The sequence below is a fragment of the Ochotona princeps genome, chromosome 22 (genome assembly GCF_030435755.1).
Source record: "Ochotona princeps isolate mOchPri1 chromosome 22, mOchPri1.hap1, whole genome shotgun sequence".
NCBI classification, from domain to species: Eukaryota; Metazoa; Chordata; class Mammalia; order Lagomorpha; family Ochotonidae; genus Ochotona; species Ochotona princeps.
In genome coordinates this window covers 8,768,480-8,792,737 of record NC_080853.1, presented here as the reverse complement: position 1 = coordinate 8,792,737, position 24,258 = coordinate 8,768,480, and the positions used below count along the sequence as shown (strand labels likewise).

The 24,258-nt window shown below is 58.9% G+C and overlaps 1 protein-coding gene across 3 annotated transcripts in view; it reads right to left on the bottom strand.

Annotated features, from left to right (window-relative positions):
* The window catches only part of SULF2 (sulfatase 2), a 67,595-nt gene extending 50,377 nt beyond the window's left edge, over positions 1 to 17,218 (bottom strand). The window contains exons 1-2 of one of the 3 annotated variants that reach the window (XM_058679530.1): positions 17,057 to 17,218; positions 135 to 411 (exon numbers count right to left, since the gene is read on the bottom strand). In XM_058679530.1, the coding sequence (XP_058535513.1) occupies positions 135 to 309 (175 nt within the window). In that variant the 5' untranslated portion in view covers positions 310 to 411; positions 17,057 to 17,218. Of the gene's footprint in view, positions 1 to 134; positions 412 to 16,549; positions 16,810 to 17,056 lie in introns of those variants that run through there. The other 2 variants (XM_058679532.1, XM_058679531.1) reach the window with 2 other exon arrangements.
* Positions 17,219 to 24,258: the final 7,040 nt, after the last annotated feature.

Here is a 24,258-nt window from a genome sequence, read left to right as displayed (position 1 = left end):
CTGTGAGCCCACGTGCGTGCGGTGACCTCGAGTGCTACAAGCGAGTTTCCTGTGTTCACACAACTGCCTGGTAGCGGGAGGTGCCTAGCCCGGTGATCGCTGGGGGCCACTGCCTTGGACCCCAGAACCCTTACCCAGCTCCACGTCCTGGTCATCCGTCAGCACCAGGATGATGTTGGGCCGGATGTTCCTGCGGTCGCGCTGGAACCTGCCCTTCAGGCGGTGGTGCGACAGGAAGGCGGAGCTGCTGGCCAGCAGGGAGAACAGTGTGGCCCACAGCATGCAAAGCAGGAGGCTGGGGGGGCCCATGGTGCACAGTGGCCGCTGCGGCACGACTCTTGGGGTGCAGCAGCCTCAGGTTGCCTTGTGTGGGTTTGCTCCCAGTCCGTCTTCCCTCTTCTCTCACCGGATCTAGAAGAGAAGTACCAGGTCAATGTTGACAGAGCGGCTGGTGCGACAGCTGGCAGGAACGGGACCTGCCGAGCCAGTGCCTGCAGCAGTGGCAACACCCAGCCCAGGCGAGCCACGCCGGCACCTGCAGGAGATTCGGCCCACGGTGGGCTCCCTGGGCGCTGCCTTCTGCCAGGGAGCAGATCCTGCAGACGGGAGCAAGGTGGTTGCCTGGGCACTGCTGCCCCACCTTGCAGGTAAGTCAGTGACCACACGGCCCGAGGGACTGAGAGCTCTGCTGGCCTGCCACGGGAGGGAGAAGCAGAGGGCCTTCACAGCTCTCACGCAGCCGAGGGGCCTCCCTGGGGAGGGGACACAGGGACTGGCAACAGTGTGGCTCTGGACCTCAGTCATTTAAAATGAGGGAGGGAGGGAGGGAGAGAGAGAGAAAGAGAGCGAGAGAGAAGGTGCCAGTGCACATGGTGTTGGGAGGTCAACAAACAGCTTGGGGTCTGGCTGTGTCACTTGAGCCGTGACCTTGAAGGGTCCTTGCTGACCATGGTGAGGGCTGGAAGCCTGGCCACCACCCAGAGCCAGCCAGGAGCCTCCGCATCCTCCCACGGGCCCTCCTCCTTCTTCCCAGGGCAAACTACCCAACGCCTTCCGTTGTTAACACAGGAAAAGGCAGACTCTTGCCAGGGCTGCCAGGGCTGCGTGTGACCTGAGCCCTGCTCGCCAGCCCGCTGGCTGGAGGATCAAGCTCGCTCCTGCCCCCAGGCCTCTGCACTCGCCCTGTTTTCACTACTGTCCCGAATTCTTCCTCAGGTCTTATATGATGAGCTCCCTGTTTCCAGCACTGCCTCATTTGCCAGGAGTCATCAGGGAGGCATCGACCATGCTGGGTTCTCCAGGCAGTGCTGTTCCTGGCAAGGCCCAGGAGGGGTCTGGGCAGATACCGCCTGCCCCTCCTGCCCGAGGGAGCTGACTTCTGCGGCTGCACATGCGCGGGCGCCATCGCAGGCCTGAGGCCAGCGTAGCGTGAGACAGCCCCAGCACAGCGAGCCGCCAAGCCCGCTCTGGCTCCTCCCCGCCAAGCTCAACCCCAGCCGCACTGGAGTACTCTGGCATGTGCTTCCCTGGAGAGGAGCTAACTGCACAAATCAAGTCCGCGCAAGCTGAACGCACACCTCTGCTCCCGCTGCGCACCGCAGGCTCTGCGCCTGCTGCAGGCTCTCTAGGAGCCAGTACGCACCAGCCGGGACTTCCCACTGCATGTGGCTGGGGGTGGCCAAGCAGAGACTCACTTTTGTCTCTCACTGGTCCTTACCTGTCCCCAGTAGTTTTCAAACTGTGCCCGCATCCTCTCAGGGAACACTGGGACAGGTTTTGGCCTTTGCACTGGGAGCTGTACCTGCGCCCATCAGCCCATGAGCATGTCCAGTCACATAGCCCTCCGGCCCCCATGATCACAGAGAATACAATGTGGAGAGAATTTCCAGAAATCACCCTGAGAATAGGAAGTCTCTTGTGTTGGTGGGCAATGCCCCGGTATGCCCAGGTGCCCCCCTCCTTTATCAAGCAGCATCACCTGTGGATACTGTTCCCATGGAGCACAGAGAACTAGTATCACTTTCTCGCCATCATACAGCTCAGGGAGTGCCAGCGAAGAAGCCCTAGCAGGAGTAGGGCTGCTGGGTGAAGCCTGCTAAAAGTACATCTTTAGTCAACTCACTGACAGCCCCTGGCCCGAGATCCCATGTTTGCCAAAAACAGCAGCAGGTGGCCAGGAGGCCTGGGATGGTGCCAGGGCCATGGGGCGAAGGGGCCATGGGGCGATGGAGCCAGGATTCGGTCAGCTGCACCTGCCCACTGGGCCTCCAGCATCCGCTCTGGGCGGCAATGCCTCCGGATGGAAGTCGGAGCTCCGCGCCAGGGCCTGGGCAGTAACAGGAGCTAATTATCTCATCAGACCGGCTCATCAGTGGGTCGATGTCTGATGAATTCCCTCGGCTCCGACTTCTGGCCCTGGGCCAGCCTGTCTCCGGATGCTGAGAAAATCAATTAAAAATGACACAAGAGATCCTGTCTCCATTTTCCCCTTCTTGGGAAAACACTTTGAGTGGCTGCATGGAGTCTCCAGCGAATGCACTGGGGCCCCTGACCAGTAGCCTGTTTGTACCACGCCACCATGCCCAGCGGCCACCAGCTCTGCTCTGGACCCACCTGCCTCTTCCCCACAGCCCACAGAAAGGCTTCCGAGGCCAGGACGAGGTCTTCAGCGACAGATCACAGGCCAAGCATCAATCTCGTCCTTCAGGCTCACCTGCCAACCTGAGGCCCAGCTGTGCAGTCACATGGGAGGTCTGGAACGGACTGGCCACACCTTCGCCTGTCTCAGTACCTGTCCCCTGGGTGCTCTTGGTGGCAACTGACCAAGTAAATGTTCAAGGGCAACAGAAGGGACAGCCAGCGTGCTTGAGACGAAGGAGCGAAAGGTCAGGTTTCCAGATAAGGGTTCAGGAACGTGGGAAAGAAACGACGACAGAGAGAGAAGGACATGGAGTCGACCCAGGTAGCCTGCTGCTGCCACCACCGCCATGCCAGAGGAAATTCCAGGGCACAGCTCTGGGGTACAGAGCAAGGGAAAACCAGAGTGGTCGGGACCCCTGCGCTCTGGGGGCAGTGCATCCAAGGCTGGGATCATGGCAGGACAAGGAGCGCGGGTTCAGCAACAGGACAGGTTCTGCAGAGCAAGGTTCTGCGACACCTGCCAGGTCGGTGGGGTGGGAGGAGCGAGGGAGGGGCGCCTGAAAGCACAGGACTTCTGCTCCCCAGGACTACCATGGAGGTGGTCAACACAGTGTGTGCAGGGGAGGTTGTGGGGGCCATGCGGGGTGCAGGCTGGAGGTTGTGACGGTCCAGGAGCCTCACCATCAGGGGTTGGAACCCCGGCTCCATCCGTCGGGTCCCTCCGATGGCCCCAGAAGCTGGCACTTGCCTTACATGACTGTCACACTCAGGAGGCCTTTGTCATAGATCTGTATGCAGTAGGTGCTCAACCAGTGCTGACTGGAGTCACCCCACAGCCCGCCTCCTCTTACAGCTCCCTGTACTGCCCTGGGCATCGTCTCGTGCTCATCCAGAGCCCAGCCAATCAGAGCTCTCCCTGCCATCCCCCATGGCTCCAGTGTGAGTGGGCGGAAGGTCAGTGTCACCTGGGAAACATCCGGGAGGACAGAACGGGCTTGACAACCTCCAAGGCATGATCCAGCACAGCCTGAAGCAGGGAACCTTACTTGCAGGATGTGCCTCCTCCCTCCTCTAACAACTTTGTTTCCGGCACTCAGCAAGTTCCTTCTTTGCCTCTGACGCCGACGATCAGCCAGCCCTTGCAGCAGAGCTGGCTTGAGGTGGTGCCAATACAGGCGGCACCCCAGGCTGGTATGACCTCGGTGTGCCTGTGGCTGGCCTCTTGGGCCTGGGCCCAGGTCTCCACCTTGCGACAGCAACCTTTCCTCTCTTATTTGCCCACTGATAAGAGAGGTGTGTGGCAGAGAGGAAGGCACGTGGGTGTGGTGACTGCTGGCCCTGACTTGGCCACCCCAACTGTGACTTGGGCAGGGCCAGGAAGACTGGGTGGGTGGAGCCTGGGGAGGGGCAGGAGGGCCTTCCTGCACCCCCACCTCCCGGCTGCTCTTGGCAGAGCACCTATCATAACACCAGGTTCCTTCATTTCCGCTTCGGAGTCACCTGCAGGGTGGGAGGGCCATGTCCCCTTCACCCTGGCACCCCCAGGTACTCACAAGCTCCCACCATGCACCGGGCCCTCTTCTAAGTGCTAGGAGATCTGGAAAGTCAGCCCTTTGTGCATCAGACACCAGAGCAAATGGCAAGGCAGAGAGAGAGGCTGCCTGCTGAGGGTGCCATGCGGGGAACGCCCTTTGCGGGGCCAGCAGAGGGACCTGCCCAGCGCCTGCAGCGGTGCTGATGCTGGAGGGAACAGCATTCCAGCCACAGGGAACAGCAGGGCACACATCCCTTAGGCACAAGAAGTGCTCAGTGCCTGCTGGATGGAGCAGAGGAGGGACCTGGAGGGCGACGTGGTCCGAACGGGCTGTGCGCAGAGAGGCCGGGGGACGCAGAATCCCGAGGAGAGAGAACAGTGCTTGGCCCAGGGCGGGAATGGCAAAGGAATGAGTGTGGAATAAATCTGTCTTCTTCATGCTCAAAGAACTGGAGCCAGGAGTCTGGAACAGCCCTGGCACCATGGGCCAGTCAGCCCTGGGACAGCCCTGGCACCATGGACCGCTGAGCTCTGGAACAGCCCTGGCACCATGGGCCAGTCAGCCCTGGGACAGCCCTGGCACCATGGACCGCTGAGCTCTGGAACAGCCCTGGCACCATGGGCCAGTCAGCCCTGGGACAGCCCTGGCACCATGGACCGCTGAGCTCTGGAACAGCCCTGGCACCATGGGCCAGTCAGCCCTGGGACAGCCCTGGCACCATGGGCCAGTCAGCCCTGGGACAGCCCTGGCACCATGGGCCAGTCAGCCCTGGGACAGCCCTGGCACTGCGGACCACTCCACTCTGGGACATAAGCCACAGCTGCAGCACAGGCCCAGCATGGCCCCTCTGGCCGAGGGGGTGTTCACACACTGCCTCTCCACAGGCCCCAGCACATAGTCTGGCTCCTCGGAGGCCACACGGGCAGGGCTGCCTTCACTTTCCCGCTCTCCCATAGTGCCCTGTACCACTCCACACACCCTGTTACAGGGGTGCGCACGGTTGGCTGGAGTTACAAACCCTACTTCCCCAGGAGACGTGCCGAGGGCACTGTGGATGAGCACATAGGCACCTTGTGGCTATCTTGGAAAGCTGCCCGGTCCAGAGGCCTGGCCTGGAAGGGCTCCGTGCCCAGGCCCCTCCCTGCACTGTCCGTTCTAGGAAGTCAGCAGCCCATGAATCACTGCCCAGCAGGAGTTGTGGTCACACCCACCCCAAAGATGCCCTGAGCCTGCAGGCTCACTGGCTGACTGCCCCGGCTCCACTGTCCCTTCGCATGGGGTCACCAGGTGCAGGGAGCCCCCTCTTCAGCGTCAGAGATCCGCACTCCTAGCTAGAGCTGCAAGGCGCCCCTCTCTGTAACTCCACCTCCTCGGGGTGGGAAGGTAGCAGCAGCAGGGTGGGCACTGACTTGGGAGCCGTCCAGGCCTCTCCCTCCTGCAGGGGTGAGAAACGATTGAACCCAGGTGTGCTCAGGGCCAAGGTCAATGTGAACATTGTTCCGAGAGGCACATGTCTGCAGCGTGGAGGACCGGGACAGGGGCTCGGGGCCTGGTGGGGCAGGGCAGCTGGCACCAGGCCCACTCTGCCAGAACTCGCTGAGACCACCCAGCTTCTGCACGTAGCCCAGCCACAGCAGCAGCTCTCAGCCGTTTCTGGGGAAATCGGGCAGCCTTGCAGGGCAGGGGCTTCTAGAACAAAGCCAAGGGTTCCTCGTGCTGGAACCCAGCTTGGTCAGTCGTGACCGCGCTCCAAACCACGGGCACACACATGCCAGCTGCAGCTCCCACTTCACTCGCTGTCTCAGCCTGGGATTGAGTGCCCCGTGGCCCGGTCACTGCCAACGTGGGAGGCCGGGTCACTGCTCCTTGTGGGGTCCTGTCCTGCATGGAGCACCCAGCCCCAACTGAATGTCCCCCCAAATGCTCCTAGAGGGCAAACCAGTGCCCCACCCGAGAACCACCCCCACGCACAGAGGGCTAAAGATGTGTGCCACAACACTGGCCTGTGTGGACTCGGCGAGCTTTCCATAATCAGGGAAACAGGCCTCACACAGGACCAAGGGGCAGCGCGGTACCACCTTTCTTCTCCACAACTCAGGAGGAACGGAAAGAGAACGGTTGGTTCCTGCTGAGAACCAGTGTCACCTACGCTCCAGGCACGTTCCTGTATCGCAAGGGCCGCTGGGTCCACCCCTGGTGCACCTCCCTTCAATCCAGTTCCTGCAACCTGTGCCCGGGACAACCCAGCAGAAGGCCCGGCTTACAAGCAGTCAACATCAGCTGGTCACCTTGGGAGACAGGCACCTGTTTGCAGTGGCCTTTGGCTATAGCCGGGACACAAGGCCATATCCCATGGGGGGCAGACAGGAGACTAGAGGGAAAGAGGAAGCCTGGGTTTAGGAGAAGGAGGGCCAGGGCCTGACTCGCACTGGAGAAGCGAATGCTCAGCCCACTTTCCAACCCCAGGCTCGGCTGGGGCTGTGTGTAAGCCTTTCCAGCCATCCAATACCTCCTAAGCACCTACTGTGTACCAGGCACTTGTTGGACATGAGCCAGGTCAGGCCTCTGTCCCCAGGAAGTGGGACAATCAGGGCCAGGGGGTGGGGTGGGGAGTAAAACTGATGATGGAGCAATGAAAGTGAGTTTCAGACTACGAGCTTTGAAGAAAAGGTGTCAACAGAGAGTCAATCCAGGGAGCGCTCTCAGAGGAGGCGGCTGCGATGCCTGCTGTGGGTGAGATGTTTTCCTGGCAAAGGAAAAAGCAAGTGCGAAAGCCAGCTCTGTCCACGGAGGGGCAGCCTGGCCCCTACCCCAGCCTTCCAGCCAGGCCACACCTGCCATCCTTGCTGGGTGCTTAGGGGAAGTGGGAACCAGACACAGAAATCCCCCCACCTCTGTTCTTTGTTCCTTTGTCTGGGCTGTGGACAAATGGTTCCCTGGCAGGGAGTTACAAAGTTATTTCTGCAGAAGGCCTCTGGCCAAAAGCAATAAAGTGGGACTTCAAGAGAATCATTATTCACGCCTAATTGTGGTGGCCCAGGCAGCCCCTCCCCCCACTCCTTAACCTCCTGCTTCCTCAGCCCCAAGAACCCCATGGAACACGACCCGCAGCGCCCAGAGGTCAGGGTTTTGCTCAGCATGGAGCATACAAGACAAAAAGGACATTCTGACCGCTCAGTATGAATAATCCAATTATTGCTTCCTTTTCTACCCAAGTCCCTGGTCGTGTGCGTGCACCACCCGCACGCCTCGCGCCCCTGCTAGGAGCAGCCGAGCCGCTCATTAGCTCACCTTGGAAACGGCCTGGCGCCTACAACCATTCCAGCAGCCAAGACTCCCAGGCCAGGGACCGCTTCAGGAACGACTCTGGTCCACTGACCAGCTCTGTGTAGGGACGTGAGGGTGCTGGGTTTGTAGGGTGATTGAGGAGTACCAGGTGGGAGGATGCCAAGGCCTCACCAGTCCCGGGGTTCCCAGCCAGGAGCCATCAGGGCTGGGGATGCTGGGGCTGGCGGGCGTTACCATGCGTGGGCAGTTCACAGATGCGGACGCTGATGCCCGCCAGGTATCCTGGGCACTGACCTTGCACCCAGAGGCTAAGGACACAGGCTCAGTCCTTCCACCTGCTCAGCGTGTGCCTACAGTCCTCCCCACCTGTCACTCCCACGGCCAGCGTGGGCACCACCAGCGGTGCCTCAGTGTCCTCACTAAGGCAGTGGAGATGGGAGCAGGTCCCCTGGAACCCACCCACGGCCTCCTGCAGTGTGGGAAAAGCAGAGGCAAACGCCCCGTGGGCTGGGCAGATGTTTCCAGCCCAGGGTGGGGGCTGTCGAGTGTAAGGAACACCCAGCTCTCTGGTCCTCACTTCTGATAGAGCAGAACTGCACTGAGAATGGCAGGTAAAGGCTGTGATCCACAGCAACGAACTTGGCCACGGCCTCGGACGGTGGGGCACAGAAGGAGTGCCCAGTGTGGTCAGAGACCGTCTCCATCTCCCCATTTTCTTTCAGGAGGATCTGAAAACTCTAATTGTAACATGAACTCACACGACTGTCAGTCCTGAGAACTACCCATCTCACAAAGGCACCGGCGTTGTGGTGCAGCGGATTGAGTCGCTGCTTGCAGTGACAAAGAGCGGCTTCTTTGCGCTCCGCTGTCCTTGTCGGTGACACCTGCTCACGTGGGCAGCACTTAACGCACCACCAGGCATGAAGCAAGTGCCCAGGAACTTAAACTTCAGGGCTGGACACCCGACCTAGCAGTGAGGACGCAGGCTGGAGTCCTGGCTCGGGCTCCCTGTCCCCTATGGGGGAGGCCGGGGTGGAGCTCCAGGTTCCTACTACCACGGGTTGCAGGCATTCGGGGAATGAACCACTGGATGGAAGGCCTCTAGCTCTCTGCCTTTCAAATAAATAAGCAAATACGTGGTTTTTTAAGATTTATTATTGTTTTTTAATTACAAAGGCATATTTACAGAGAAGCAGAGACAGAGAGAAAGATCTTCCATCCGTTAGTCCATTCCCTTTGTAATTTATTACTATCATTGTTTTTTTGAGAGCAAGTGAGAAAGAATGAGAGAAGTGCTCCCACTCACTGGTTCACACTCCCACCCCCGCACCTCCCGCAACAGCTGAGACCCGGCCAGGGCCCTGGCCCAGGCTGGGAGCTGGGAATGCAATCCAGGTTTCCCGTGTGGGTGGTGGTGATCCAGGCACCGGAGCCACCGCTGCCACCTCCCAGGGCACACGTCAGCACACTGGAGGGAGGAGCCATACTGGCACCTGAACCCGGGCTCTCTGACCGGGTCATGGAAGACTCAACTGCCAGGCCAAATGCCAGGCCACCAGACACGTGGAAGCCATCTCCATGGGCTCAGGCCTGGGCTTGGGGTCCACAGTAACTCCAGGAGAAAGCTGCCGCGATCACTCCATTCTCCAGGAGCCAGAATGCAGGCTCAGAGAGACCCAGCTGGGGCTGGAACCCAGGCGCCATGGCTGCGGACTCCGTGCTCTCGGCCACAAGGACACCCGGCCTCTCACACGACTCTTCCTCGGCTCTCCCAGGTCTGCATGGAGCTCCCAGCCACGCTTGCTGGATGTCTCGGAGCAAATGAGGGCGGCGAGTGGGCAGGGAGAGGCACTTGGGGCCACTGTTGGGGTCCACCTAGTGTTTCCCACCTCTCTCTATTTTAAGGATTTATTTGGAAAGGTGGAGTGAGAGAGGAGGAAGAAGAGGCGGCGGCGAGAGGAGGAAGAGGAAGAGAAAAAGAAGGGGTGTGTGTGTGTGTCTTGGAACGTGAGCCCTGTTTATGGCCGCCGGGTCACTAGACCCGTGGCATCTGCATCAGCGGCCCTTCCCCTGCCCCGTGAGCGTCACGTGACTCTGGCCGAATGACCGCTTGGTCACTGTCCCCAGGCACCTGTAGCTCCAAGGCTCAGTTGCAAGGAGAGTTCATTTCCTTTCCGTTTCTGAACCACAGTCAGGGTATTCATTCATGAGAGTATGAATGCCTAGGTTAATGATGAGTGTATTCTGGATAAATTTGGCAAAAAAAAAAAAAAGGTGTAAAGAAGAAGGTATTTGATTTACTGATGGTTGGGGGAAACAGCTGGATATTAAGTCAAACAATAAAATCCATTTCTCTTTCCGAGTGTTTGCTTTAGAGATAAGTGCAAAACCCAACCCTCGGCCCAGGAGACAGAACGCCAAAGGCTGCTAGGATGTGGGGGTTCTTGGAAGGACGTTCCTCTCTGGTGCAAAGACAGACGGGAAGGGACAGTTTTACTTTCTGGTTAAGAGAGACAGCAAGGGTGTCCCTCCCTGCGGTCCCAATCATCAGGCGATATGATGTCTGGAGCGGTGGTAGCCATCATGAGGCTAAGAGGGAGCAAGGCCATGATGAGAACAGAGCAACAGGGATGAGAAAGATCTGAGTCCTTGTCTGGGCAGACTCGTCCCCACACACCCCTGCTTTGGGAGGGGTGCAACTGAAGTATTTCTGCTACTTCTCCAGGCATGGTAATTCTTGCAGTGAATGCGTCTCCATGCACCTCTGAATGGTCAGGGCTCGGGCCTCTTAGACCACACGGGTTTCTATGCCTGTCTCCACAGCGGGCCAGAGACTTAGTTCTGGCACCATCCGATTTTCAACAAGAACAGTCTCCTGAACTTGTGTGGGCCAGCAGTGTTTGCAGTCCCGTCCCCAAAGCTCCTCGTCCCGGGCCACAGAGATGGGTCAAGTCCCCTGCAGGAGCTCTTGCCCGGCAGCCAATAAGAAAAGCCTCTGGCTATGTTGTTTCCCTCCGACACATCTGGCATCCACCTGGCCAAACACTTTCCGGGGCACCGCCTGGCGTCCCCAGGGACACGCCTGTCCATCACCTCCCACGCGGGAGACCTGATGGGCTAGCGCCTCCAGCAGATCCCAGGTGCGTGGAGACGAGCGCAGTGAGGGACTGCAGGGGACTTAAAAGTCCGGCGGGGGAGAATCCCTCGCAGTCCCAGGCTGGGCTGGAGATGCTGTACAGGTCAAGCCGCACCAGTGGCCCCACCGAGGTCACCTGTGGGACCCGGGGCACAGTCCCAAGGCACAGCCTGGAACATTGAACGCTGCCTGCCAGTCACCAGGCGTGAGCCTTCAGCGAGTACACGGCCTGTGCTACAAGCTCCCACAAACCAAAGTGTGGGAAGGGAATTATACCTGGGCACACAGCACCTTCTCCCGGAGGGCTGAGGAGTCCCGGTTGCTGACCTGTGTGGCCGCACACACCCAGCTCCCAGACCCTCACACCCACCTCTCCACCACTGAATTCCAGATCAAGCCCCCCGCCACCACGTTCCAAAATCTTGCTCATTTAGCAATCACCAGGCCCCAAACTGCCTCCCTGTGCTATGGGATCTGGAGTGATCCACGCCCTGGAGGATTCCCGCAGCATCCCTGGCCCCTGTCCCGCCCCAGTGTCCCCAAAGCCACCAGCAGCATTCTCTCACCAGCTATGACAACCAAAAATCCTCCCTCTGGGCCAAGCGCCTCTGGGCTAAGCAGCTCAGCTCTTCCGGACATCCCATCCGCCGGCTCCACCTCCAGAACATGCCGCCCACGAACTCCATCTGCACGCCTTCCACCCTTGGCTAGCCTGCTATGAGCCACCACCCGGCCTGACTGCCCTTCCTCTGGTCCCAACCTCCACTTGTAAAGCACCCAGGATCCAACAGCCCCCCGCTCCCTCCAGGTCTTTTTTTTTTTTTTTTTTTAAGATTTATTTGTTTTTATTGGAAAGGCAGATATACGGAGAGAAGGGGATACAGAGAGAAAGATCTGTCTACTGATTCACTCCCCAAGCGGCCGCAATGGCCAGAGTTGAGCTGATCCAAAGCCAGGAGCCAGGAGCCTTGAGCCTCTTCCAGGTCTCCCACACAGATGCAGGGTCCCACGGCTTTGGGCCATCCTCTACTGCTTTCCCAGGCCACAAGCAGGGAGCTGGATGGGAAGTGGAGCAGCAGGTCTTTTTAAAGCCTTAAGTCCCAGAAGCTGAGAGGTTATTTTATTGGTACAATGTTGCAAAGTTAGGCAGAACAAGGGCTGGCCTTCCAGGGCACAGCTGAGAGTCCTACTTAACAGGAAGGCTTTGTAGATATCTAATGAGCTAGCAGATGATTTTTTTTTTTTTTTTTAAAGAGATAGAGAGAGGGTGCAGGTTGGGAGGGAGACAGACCACACAGAAGATCAACTGTCAACACCCACAATGGCCAGGATTGGACCAGGTGAAGCCAGGAGCCTGAACTCAACTCAGGTCTCCCACGTGAGTGGGAGGGACCCAGCCACTTGGAGCGCCACCTGCTGCCTTCTAGGCCTGGGGTCAGCAGCCAGAGCGGGGCACTCCCCAGGTGTTGTGATGTGGGTGGCAGGTGTCCTCATGACCCCCTGGGCCATCAAGCCAACTGCCCCCCATGCCCACCTCCCACCCAGCCTCAGGCCTGTTCCAATGCCCTAGCATAAAGAGGGCCGTGTGAGTGACCACTTCAAGCTGATCATCACAGGATGTGTACCAGCATCACACTGTGACCACAAACACTGATGTATCAGTACAGGTTCACAGAAACACAACGAGCTGGAGTCGAGGCCCCATGGGCCAGGCCACGGCTTCTGTTTCAGATCACTGGTTCCAGAGCCAGCCAGTCCGGCCCAAGCCTGCTGCGGGCTCAGGCAGCTGGGAAAGCAACAGAGCATGGCCCAAGTACCTGGGCTCCTGGCTTCAGCCTGGCTGGCTAGCTGGGGAGTGAACCAGCCAACGGAAGATTTCTCTCCGTCTCCTCTGTAACTCTGCCTTTCACATTCAACAATCAAGTCTAAACGTCACACCACAACCAGTACTTCCCACCTGCCCTCCCCTTCCAACTGCACTTATAGTTTCCGTTGGGACAGGTACCTCAGACAAGCCTCTCCTCTCTGCCTCCAGGCCTTGGCACTGCTGTTCCCTCTACCTGCAACACAGTTCCCACAGCTCAAAGGGCACACGTGCAGAGAGTCCTCCTTGGCCATCAATGCCGCTCCTGCCCCCTCACAGATCCCGGGTACCAGGCCACACTATCGTGTCCACCACAGAGCTTTCTGCCCTGGGAGATGGCTGTGTTCGTGAACCAGTTTCCTGGGATGATATCGGCTTTCCACCTTCTGAGATGCCAGCTCCAGGAGCCCAGGTTTTTCTCCTGTTTGTCCCTGGTGCCTCCCAATGGCTGGGAACAGAGTAGGTGCTCAATAAACACACATACTCAAATGCAAAGAACTGCTGCCTTAACCTGCATAGCAGTTTGGCCAGAGCCTGGAACCTTCCCCCAGGCTTCCTGTAGGCCAAGTCCCCACACTCTGGGTCCTGGTGCCTGAGCCTTCCCACTGCCGTGCGATACCCAGGTACAGCGATTCCCTCAGCGTCCAGATCCTCCCTCAGAACTCTACTCAGCAGGGTCCAGGTCATGCATTTCTGAAGAAATACTTGCAGATGATTCTCCTGGCAGAAGGCTGGGCAAGCCCTGGCCCCGGCCCCCAGTCAGCCCAGGCTGCAGGCCAGTGCAGACAAGGCGGGCCTCCCTGCTGGCTGGCCCTGGGGGAGGAGGAGCCTGTTTCCATGGCGCCCACCTTGGCCAAAATGCGGATAGGCCCGTCCACCCGCCATCACTCATGCTAGCAGCCCTTGCCACAGGCAGAGTGAGCAAGCCTGCCTGTCACTGAACTTCTTGCTTTGTCCTCTCAGGCTCTGGGGGTCTCAGGGTCATTCTCCTGCCCTAGCAGTAGGGGGACACCGGGGAGTACCTCATTTTTCACACAGGTGAAGGATGGCTGCAAGCACACGGCAAAAATGGGGTGGCTGGTGGGAAGCTTGGGCACCCTGGAGCTTTCCCAGGGGAGAGGCCTACTCCGTTAGTCTGGGCTGAGCTCAAGGGCCCGCAGGGGCAACCTCCAGGCTGATAAGAACCTGCATTTGCCCAGAGCTCTCGGTGCCAGACGCCACGCCAGAACACTCGCCAGATGATCTCACTGCATCCCGTACCACCAACCAGGAGACAGGTGCCGTGTTCTCTGCCAGTCGCTGGATGAGAACACTGAGGCGGAGAGGTTAAGTCACCCGCCTCCAGCTTGTCACTGGGCAGGGAGCCGGGCAGCCTGGTTTCCCTAACCATAGTGCCCAGGGCTGCCAGAGCCCACTCCTCGGAGCTGGAGAATGAGCTCGGTCCCACGGAAGGCAGGGCAGAGATGTAAAGGGCGGGGACTGAGGGTCAAGGTTGCGCCTCAAAGCCAGGTGTGCCTGCACCAGAGGTACCCATGTGTCAGGGGCACGCCTGAGTCTTCCTGTCTCCTTAAGCCAGCTTTGAGCGATTTTTTTTTCTGTTGATTGCAGGAGAAAGAATCCTGATGACTTCACAGTGCTTCTAGGAAAGTGCCCCTCACCGATACTCCATTTGCATCTCCGCACGAGTGAGGTTTATTCCCACTTCCTGCCCCTCAGCTGCTGGAGCGGCAGCCCTGACACCCACCGTGGCCCGCCCAGCGCCTCTTCCCCTTTTGGCTCTAAGTGAGGCCTGGTTCCCTAGCAACCACCCCAATTAGGCAATCATGCCATTTATCAGGATGCCAATTAATTATAATGATCTTAATGATCTCCCAATTAGATAGTGCCTTGAATCTGCCCGATCAGAGGTGCCTGCAGGTCCCCACCTGGGCCCATCACAAGCAGGGCTCTCGAAGGCAGACTCTCCCAGCCCCCCGCCACACCCAGGGGCACAGCACCCTGGACGGGGGGGGGGGGGGGGGGGGGAGAGGGAAGGGGGTTGGGGTGAGGTCCCCTCCCGGACCAGGTCCATGCGACTCCGCCACCTGCCACAAGAGGGTGGCACCTGCCACAGAATCTGCCAGGCTCTGGCCTTTGTGCAGGACTCAAGGCTTCGTCTCAGACCACCCCCCTCCCCGGGTCTTCTGTGCCAGTCACATCTGGCATTTCACTCTGTGCAGTGACAGGAGTCGACACAGGGTATGCATTCTGGCAGGCATGAGGAAAGAGGGCTGGGTGACCACAGATTCTTCTCTGAGCCAAGACACCCCGAGGTCTCCCACCCGAGAGCCCCCAGCCAGCGCAGGTGCTGGAGAAAGAAGGACGAGATGGTACAAGGCAGTTCCCTTGGGATACTCCTCCACAGGTGTGTGTGTCCCCAGCAGAGAGGGCCAAGGTTGAGTCTGCATGGGGGTCCTATCCCCAAGCACCTGTAGGGAAGCTGTGGGCCTCTCGCTGCTTCGGTCTCCTCATTCCAGGCACCGCACAGCATTCCTGTGCCCGTGGAGCCCAGCTGTCACACCGGGACCTGCCACAGGGCTGGGGTCCCATCCCAACAGGCACCTGGGGTCTGGAGGAGACCTTTCCCCACACTGGATTGGAACTGCTGGTGCACTCTGCAGCGGAGCTCGTGTCTCCCTTGCAGAGGCAAAGACCAAGAAGACACAGAGGCCAACACCTTCTTCTCCCTCCGGGCCAAACTCCCAGGTCAGAGTCGCCCCCTGGAGGCAGGTTCAAGCTGGGACACGCAGCTGACCCAGGAGAAGGGGCAGTCCCAGTCACCAGAGGCTGCCTATCTGTCACCACGGGGGAGAGCCGTCCAGGGGAACCCTTGGGAGAGGGTGCTGGCAGGGTCGCAGACACCTGTGGCCACACGATGGAGGAGATCTTTCTCCAAACCCACACTTCTGCCAACTCACCCATGGTCCAGGACCTCTTAAGTTGCAAAAACTTAACCATGTTATTAGGGTTTCTGAAAAAGCCATAAATGCAAATAGAAAACCCCAGAAACAACACACAAAGCCCAAACCCCAACCCATGCCAGCCCTCAGTCATGGCAGTAATGCCAACATTGGGACTTCACGTTCATGAACTTGGTGGAGCAAATAAGAACTCTCGTGAAAAACAGCCCACGCCCCACGTGTCAGCAGCCACACCTGCACCACATCCTCCCAGCTGTTCGCTGGCCATTGAATCAACCCAGAGCTCTCCCTGTCTGCCTTCTCTCTCTCAAGGGGTTTGATTAAATGAGGGGGTCCTGCTAGGACAAGTGGAGCTGCACTGGGGGGCGGGTCCCCAGCACTGCTGATGGGAGAAGCACAGCCCGCGCCTCCAGGGGTGCCCTGCTCCTGCAGCCCCCAACAGCCCCCTCCCAAGGGGGAGGGGGTCACTGCGGGGAAAGAGGCCTGGCACAGATGGAGGGGGGAGGGGCGCAAGCCCAGATTCAAACGTAAGCTGAACGTAATTACTTGGTTAATTAAATATTGACTTTTAACTCACAAAGTGATTAAAACAAGCTGCAGGAGAGACTGTCCAGGCAGGACGGGGGTGGGGGACGCAAGGAAGCAAAGAGAACTTTCATAAGGTGGACAGAGGAGGCCGGCTTGCTCCTCCCACTGTGTGCAGCACCTACTGTATGCAGGGCTGGGGACCTCAATCTCTGACCAGCCGGGCGGGGAACTGTGGACACGGGACACGGAGCACAGCAGGATTCGAGGTGTCTCTCCTGACGTTTCCCCACCTGAGACCCCATCTCATCCCCTTTGTCCTCTAAGGAGACCAGAAACGTGGGGCCAGAGGCAGACAGGCGGCTCACTCGGGTGTCCTGACACCACAAGGAGATCCCCGAAAGCCGGAACAGAACAACGATTGAACCAAGACAGGCAATTTTCAAACCATACTCTTGGAAATAGCTGCCGCTTGCCCGCTGGACCTCGGAGGGCCTCGAGGGGGATACGGAGGGGCCATCTCCCGCGGGGCAGCCCAACTGGCCTGACCTGGCCCGGGAGCAAGTTTGTCTTTCAGCCCGCGTGTTCCCTCGGGACCTACGAGTTCGTAGTCACTCTGGAAATCCGGTCCCCGCTCTGCCGCGTCCTGCCCGGACAAGCCCCACGTGGGCTGGCTTCCAGCCGGCTCTCCCTCCGGGTCGCACCCCAAAAGGGTCACCGAGGCTATGTCCCTGCGGCCGGCTGGCCGAGGCGCGCCTTCCCCCCTCCCCCAGGGCCACCAGGGCTCGGTGTGGCGGGTCCGCGGGTTAGGGGCGCGGCGGGAAGTCCTCGCCCGCCCGTCTGCCCGCCCATCCCGCCGGCGGGGTCAAACGGGTCATCCCCCAGCGGCCGGCCGGCGCCGGAGCCTCCCTCCCGCGTTCCAGGTCCTACCTCCGCGCGCTTGGCCCGGGGCCGGAGCCGGAGCCGCAGCCGCAGCCGGGCGGTCCGGACCGGTCCCGGCTCACCTGGGTGGCGCTGGTGGTCGTGCTCCCCGCGAAGGAAGCTCCCGAACGCCGGGAGCGCCGGGCGTCCCCACGGCCCGCCCACCTGCCCCGCGCGCCCCACTCACCGGCACGCACGGCCCGGGCGGCCTCACCCGGCGCGCGACGCTGCCGCCTCTGCCGCAGCCCAGCCTGGCCGCGGGGCGCAGGGGACTCCGCGCCGCTGCTGCTGCTGCTGCCGCTGCCGCCGCCGCCACCGCCGCCGCCGCTGCTGCATCCCCCGGCGAGCACGGCGGCTGCTCCTGCTCCTCCTCCTGCCTCCTCCTCCCTCCTCCTCCTCCCCGCCCCCCGGGCCCCGCCGCCGCCCCCGGCCCCCGCCCCGGCGCGCCGCCCTCGCCAAAGTCCGTCTCCGCGCCCTGCCCGGGCGGTTCTTAAATCTCCCAGCGCCGCCGGCCTCGCGGCCCGAGCCAGCGTCCTGGCACCGCGCGCCCGGGCCCGTAAGGCTGCGCGCTGGCCTCGGCGCGGGGGAAGCGGGTGCACGCCGGCCGGGGACCCGCGGCGGTGCCCTCCCCGCGAGCGAGCGCTTTACCTGCGGCCGGGAGGGCGCACAGTCTCTCTCCTCCCGCACGGGGCAGCGGGAGGAGGGCGCGAGTCCCCGCGGCTCTCTGGACCCGACTGACCGCGTTCCCGGTACCGAGCGCGCACCCTCGCGGGGACCCATTCGTTTCCCGCTCGCCCCCGGCCGAAAGTCGAGGCAGATGTGGGGTTCGCTCGGGAGCTGGGCCGCGAGCCGGAGCCGCGTGCGCTCTTAGCACGCCCGAGCGGGCATTACAGTCGCGGCAAAGTCAGGCGGGCCATGGAGAGGGTGCCCTGTGCTGGCAACCAAGCGATCCCTGCCTGCCCTCCGCGTTCCGTGTCTGCTCGCTCGTGGCTGCTAGGAGCCGAGCGTCCCACAGGGCGCTCCCCCTCGCAGCGACACGTTAAAAAATGTTTTCCTTTATCTAGGTGCACGGGGACTCGACCCGCTCTGCAAACAAGCGCCTGCCCTCGCGGAGCACGCCGCGCTCGGCCCTGGTCACTCGCAAGTGCCACTGTCTGCCCGACCTGTGCCCGGGGTCTCCTCCCGGCCTGGCCACGCGCCTCGGAAGCTGCCCAGGTCGAGGGGGGAAATTACAGCTCTGCCCAAAAGTGGTCCCGGAGCGGGAAACAAAGGGGAAGCCAGTCTCCTAACCACAAAGAGGAAGTCGACTCCGGGCGGCGCTGTGGCGCTGTGGCGCTGTGGCGCTGTCCACCGCAGGCTCCCCGTTCCCAACGGGGGCACAGGAGAGGGAAGGCAGAAGAGGGCTGTGGCTGACCCGCGTGGGCACACCCTGCGGTCGGACGTGCATTTCTTCAAATCTAACGGGTAGTCTGGTGAGACCCATTTCACAGATGTGGAAACCGAGTCTCCGCCTACGTTCCGGCCAAGGTTCCTCAATGTCGGTGGCTACTGCCTCCCTCTTCAGTCCAGTAGCCCACTCTGATGGGATCTTCCTTGTTTCTGCAAAGGGTCGTCGGATTCAGAAACAGTGTGTGGAGCACCAACAGTCATTGGCTCACACTGAAAAATTTTTTGAGGTTTATCTAAAATCCAAATACAGTGTGGGGATCCCCTGGCTCGCTCCTCTAGCTTCCTCACAGTCTTCCTTAAGCACCCCAGGTTAAATTGCAGCCCAAACAAAAAACCCTAGAGCTTGAATTGTGCACAGGCCACACCTCTGGCCCCGCAGAGGTGGCCTGTTCCCCTCCCCCGTCACTTCATCATCAAGGACCAGAAAAGACGGGAGACCCCACTCCTCCCGTGTACTCCCCTGCAGAAGTGAGGGGGGCCCGCTGTGCTGGTACCTCAGGGGTGAATGTCACCCACATTTCCTTAGTGGCACTCTTAACAGGTAACAGAAACCGATGAAATGACTTTTAGTAATAGAGTTTATTTAACCTCATATATCCAAAATATTATCTTTTCAGCATGTGTTCCATATAAAAATGATCCATGGCATCTTCCAGGCCCTTCTTCCCTCCGTGAGTCTTAAAATTGGCTGTACATTCCACGCCGACCACAGCTGCATTTGCACCAGGGCCTTGCACAAGGCTCCGGATCCCTGACTGTGCATAGCTCTGGCAGGACTGGGTGGTCAGCTGCTCAGTGTAATGGATGTCACTGCGGTCTTTTAAACAATTCCTCACGGGACTCAAGCTCAGAGGCAAGTGGGACTTCCTCCCCTCCAGACCCTGCAATTTTCCAGCTGGGTCCTTAGAGCCCCTTGGCAATACCTCCTTGGCCTGGGATGGCAGAGGGAACCCTGGGGTTGGAGGAGTCGGGAACCTGTCTTTGTGCTGTTTCATCTTTTCTGAGAGCCACACTGATTCCCTCTGCGGGGTCACTTCCCAAATGCCTGCTAGCAACAAGAAGTCGATCCGTCTCTTGTAAGTGCCAGGAACCTAGCCTCTTGAGCCTTGGTTGCTGTCAAAGCGCACAAGAACAAGAAACTGGAATCAGAAGCCGGATGCAGGGATTGAACCCCAGGCATGGCCGATCAGGGATGCTGGTGTCTCTACAGCGCCTTGGTTACTCTGCCAGACACCTACCCAAGTTGCTTGCTTGGAGCCAACTTTAGGGGGAGATGCATGTTCCCTACACAGACATTCCAAGACCACAGCCTGCATGTTTTGGCTGCCCCCTATCTGCACAGGTCCTGTCCACAGCTCGCCCCCTGTCTGCACAGGTCCTGTCCACAGCTCTCTGTTCCATTCTCTCATCAGCAGGGAAGCCTAGGCATGGAGACCGGACAGCGGCCCGTCTTTGTGTTGTTGTCACTGAAAGATCCAACATAGCACTGTCTGTGTTTGACCCTTAGGTCAGGAGAGGAATCTTGTAGGAGAGGGGTGTGTGTGTGTGTGTGTGTGTGTGTGTGTTTGACATTCGCTGTGGGCAGGTGTTGGGGTCACATGCTCTGCTCTGAGCCCCATGCCCCAGCTTAAACACCCACGGGGGCAGAGGGACTGTACACTCTGCTTGTGTTTCTTTCCTGAAAATTTTCCCAAACTCCATGATTCTCCTCTAGCTCCCATGCCTCAGCCTGCTGTCCTTGCAGCCAGGCGGGGACCCCTGGCCCCACTGCCTGGGAGAGGAGAGGAGCTTCAGAGGCTTCTGGGGCTCTGGTATCCCCAGGCTGGGAAGTTACCGTCAGCAGGTGAGCCACAGAACAGCCACAGTGCTGCTCAGGTCTCCGCAGTGCCCTGGAGACCCTCAGTGCTTCTGAGTCCCCAGCCGCTGCTGCCCCCACCACACTGTCCAGGACGCCCCCTTTCACCCAAGTCCCTTGCCTCTGACCACATCTCCTGGGCCATCCTGGCTGGATATGCGGCCCTTCCACCTCCTACTGCTGCCCGACCCTTCCTTCTGGCTGAGCCTCTGACCTGAACCTTCCACTGCTGCCTTCTGTGGGTTCCTGGGCAGCCCCTTGGTGCAGGTGCCCACCCGATCTGCCTCTCTCCCCGCCTTGTGCACCACTAGAGGTGCAGCTGGCTCTGCTTGCCTCAATTTCCAAAAGAAAACCAGAGCTGTTCTCCGTGTGTTTGTGCTTCTCTGTAAGAGGCTGCAACCTGATCTGATCACCCCAGCCCTGCTGGCTGGCCCTAGGCCTCAGTAGATGGGATTTTATGAGAGCCGTAAAAGGCAAGCTTTTACCATGCCGCCCGCAAATCGGCGTGGAAAGGAGAGCCGTTACAAGCAGAAACGGGCAGCTGCATACGGGGGCTGGGGAATGTGAGCACAGAGCCGGGGCACAGGTGGCTTTAATAAGCCAAGTGCGGCTGAAACTCGCTTCTCCCAGAGCAGGGAGGCTGTGGAGTCCCTCCCAGGGCGGGGTGGGACTGGGGGAGGGGTGAGGTGGAGAAATCCAACTGCTTAGCTCTGGCCTGCAGACAGTTTTGCACGGGCTTGAAAATCCGAATTGCAGTATCATCCGGAACAATCTCCATTTGTGGCAAGTGCCACAGAGTCTTCACCCAGACTCAAGCCGTCTCGTGCGCAGAAGGCAGTGGGTTCAGAGACATACTGCCTGTATTTCGCCAAGCTCTCGCCATAATGAAAACCAGCAACGCCAACCCTCCTGAAGTTAGAAAGGATAATTGTTCCCCTGCCACCTCCCGAGGCCGGCCCGCAGACAGAGGCGTGCTTTGCTTCAGCAAAAACACAGCTCATCTTTGCAGCTTGCTACCCATTTTCCCCTTTAATTACATGTAATTGTATTGTCTAATTTATTCTAACGCCTCACGCCTGAAAGTGCACATTTCTGAATCAAGGGTTAGTAGGAGAGGGAGGAGGTTGTACGCGGGGTAATTGCCGCCTCCCTAGGCTGCTCTCCGAAGCAGCCGTGATTGCAGCCATCCTTCCCGGAGGGGCCGCCGTTTAGGATAACCGGAGCCGTTCGTCTTGGGGCAGCAGCAGATCTGCCAATAGTTCTCTTCCGGGGTAAGCAGGCAAGAAAGATGGACCGCCTGCATCCCAGGCTGCGTGCTGTGCCATGACAGATGAAACCACATGCAGAGATGCTCGGTTAATTGAGTGCAAAAGGGGGGCCAGGGGAACAGGTGGGGGATTCCTGGCAGCACCACCCACCGTGGAGCTTGGCCAACAGGGAGGGCAGGGCCCATGGATGCTTTGAGTATTCTCAAAGGCCAAAACAGGCTCCTTTGGAGCATGGGGAAATGTCAATTCCAGACTCCTGTTGGGACGACCTGCTAAGTCTAACAATCACTTATCAGCAAAAAAAAAAAAAAAAAAAAAATCACTTTGGAGGGTTGGTGTTGTGGCACTGCAAGTTAAATTGCTGCCCGCAGTGCTGGCATCACATGTGGGCATCAGTTCAAGTTGTGGCTGTGCTACTTCCAACCCAGCTCCTTGCCTATGGTCAGGGAAAACAGCACAAAAAGGTTTAAGTCCTTGGGCCCTTGCACCCATGTGGAACATCTGGACGAAGCTCCAGGCTGTTGGCTTCTGCGTGGCCAGCCCGCGTGTTGTGACCACGCCTTGCAAGCCCCACCCCGCCCCGCCATACCCTACCACGCCCAGGCTCCTGGGGAAAAGCTGAATTCCTAAGCACAGCTCCTGCCAGCCACTCCATTAGCTTTCTCTGCTCTCCTGCTTGCATTTTTTTTTTTAAGTCAGGGAAATGGCATGCAGAAAAGTTGCAAGTGTCCTGAGGAGTTGTCGCTGCCACCTGCGCTGAGTGCCCTGGGAGAAGCTGAGTACCCTGGGAGAAGCTGAGCTGTTGAAAAAGCATTCCCAGCCAGGGTGACACACGGCCCCTGGGGATGTGGGCGGGCACTTCCCCAAGCACAGGCTGTTTTTCCAGCTGACCTCCTTATCAGGGCCTCACTTGGGGAAATGAATGTGACTCCACGGTCACACCCCAGCTGACTCCCACACACAGAGGTGTCTCTTTGTTGCACAAGCCCTTCCCTGCCGCAGGGCCTTTGCACGTGTTGGGTCAATCCCTCCTCCCCCTCCCCCCAATAATCTTTCCCCAGGTTTTGCTCCCTCAGCAGGTTTGAGCTAAATGTCATCCCACGAGACTCACACCCTCTTTTCCCTTCAGATGGCCTCTGAGGTTCTCTGTTTTTCCTCCCCATTTTGTGGTCTTCTTATGATCTAAGTTGCTGTTGGGAGTTCTATTGTTCCCACCTATCCCTCCACCCCCGCATCTCCCACCCAATGGTAGCTCCCCGAGAGCAGAGGCTGTGTCTGCGGTTGCAGCTTCAGGGCCCAGAACACTGTGTAACACTCAGTCAGTAACACGTATCTGTCGGTGTCAGCGTTGCAGTGCAACGGGCTCAGCCACCACCTGCAATGCCCACATCCCAGAGGAGTGCCAGTTCAAATCCCAGTGGTCGCATTTCTAATCCAGCTCCCTGCTAATGCACCTAGGAAAGCAGCAGAAGGTGGGCCTAAATGTCTGGGCTCTTGCCACATGTATGAGATCCAACTGGAGTCATAGGGTCCTAGTCCAGCCTTGCAGCCATAAGGGGAGGGAACTGGTGGATGGAAGATCTCTCTCTCTCTCTCTGTTTTTGTAACTCTGCCTTCCAAATAAATAAATACTTAAAAAAAAAAATAGGTATTTGTCAACCGAATGGATGAATAGCCCGTGTGTGTTCTTTCAGAGCAAAGAGGTGATAAGTGGGGGTGACTTGGACCCCAATGGTTGGAGAAAATCCACAGTATGCACCCCAGGTTCACCAGTTCAGTGTCCCTCAAACTCACCTGCCAGACCAAGACCCTGACAATGGTCTCCACCCCAGGGTTGAATGGAGTTGTTAGGGAGCTCAATGCAAGGAAGGCACTAGAACAGCGCCTCTGTGTGGCTCCCAGCCTTCTTTGCCAATTCGGCTGGCCAGGGCCCTGTGGCTCTGGGCTCAACTGGCCACTACCAGGTCACACAAAAATGGCCAGCAAACAGAAGGCCGTCGGGACAGCTTCTTGGATGGAGGTGCTGTGTGGCCCTGTTGGCCACATGCTGCCCCTCTTTGAGCGGTCAACCTGCCCACGTTTGGCTGGGAAGGGACTGTTGGCTGAAGCATCAGGATCTGACCCTGAGACCAGCCCTTGGAGATTCATACGGAGTGTTCCGTGCTGGACAACCCTGAGCCCAGGGGCCTGGCTGCTGGCCCTGCAAGATCCTCCCCACTTTCCCACACTCTTACATGGGTCGACTCTCTGAGCCTTAACTGTTGGCAGAGGTGGCAGCTGCTACTTTTTAAAAATTCCACACTGGATGTCCATGTGCAAGGGCATTGGGTAAAGACAAGGTTTAAGCTTTTTCAGTTCAAATTGCATTTGTAAGAATGAGTGAGGATTGAAGAGCAGTATTAGAAATCTGAATGATAAAAATGGCCTTCAACTTGGTGGGGGGAATACAGCTATCTCCTTAGGATGGAATCTGGATATGGGGAGGAAGGTTGGGGTGTTTCCAGCCCTGTTGGCCAGGTGTCCTGGGGGAAATGGCTGCCATCCATCAGTCTAACTATAGGCCTTTGACCTTCTGCTCTGGATTTGGGCACATGATCAGGCCTGGCTAATCAACCCCTTCCTTGCTGTGACCTGAGATTGGTCAGAAATGGGCACGTGAACCTCATAGAGCCAATGGGAATGGGGACTGGGGACTTGCTTTGAGCTTTTGAGAGGAGCTGTCTCTTTGCCGGAGATGAGCAGAGGTCAGGGGCCACAGGGGACCTTGCACTGATGCACCAGTTGGGGGGAAAGGAGCTTGTGCAGGGGCTCCCCAGC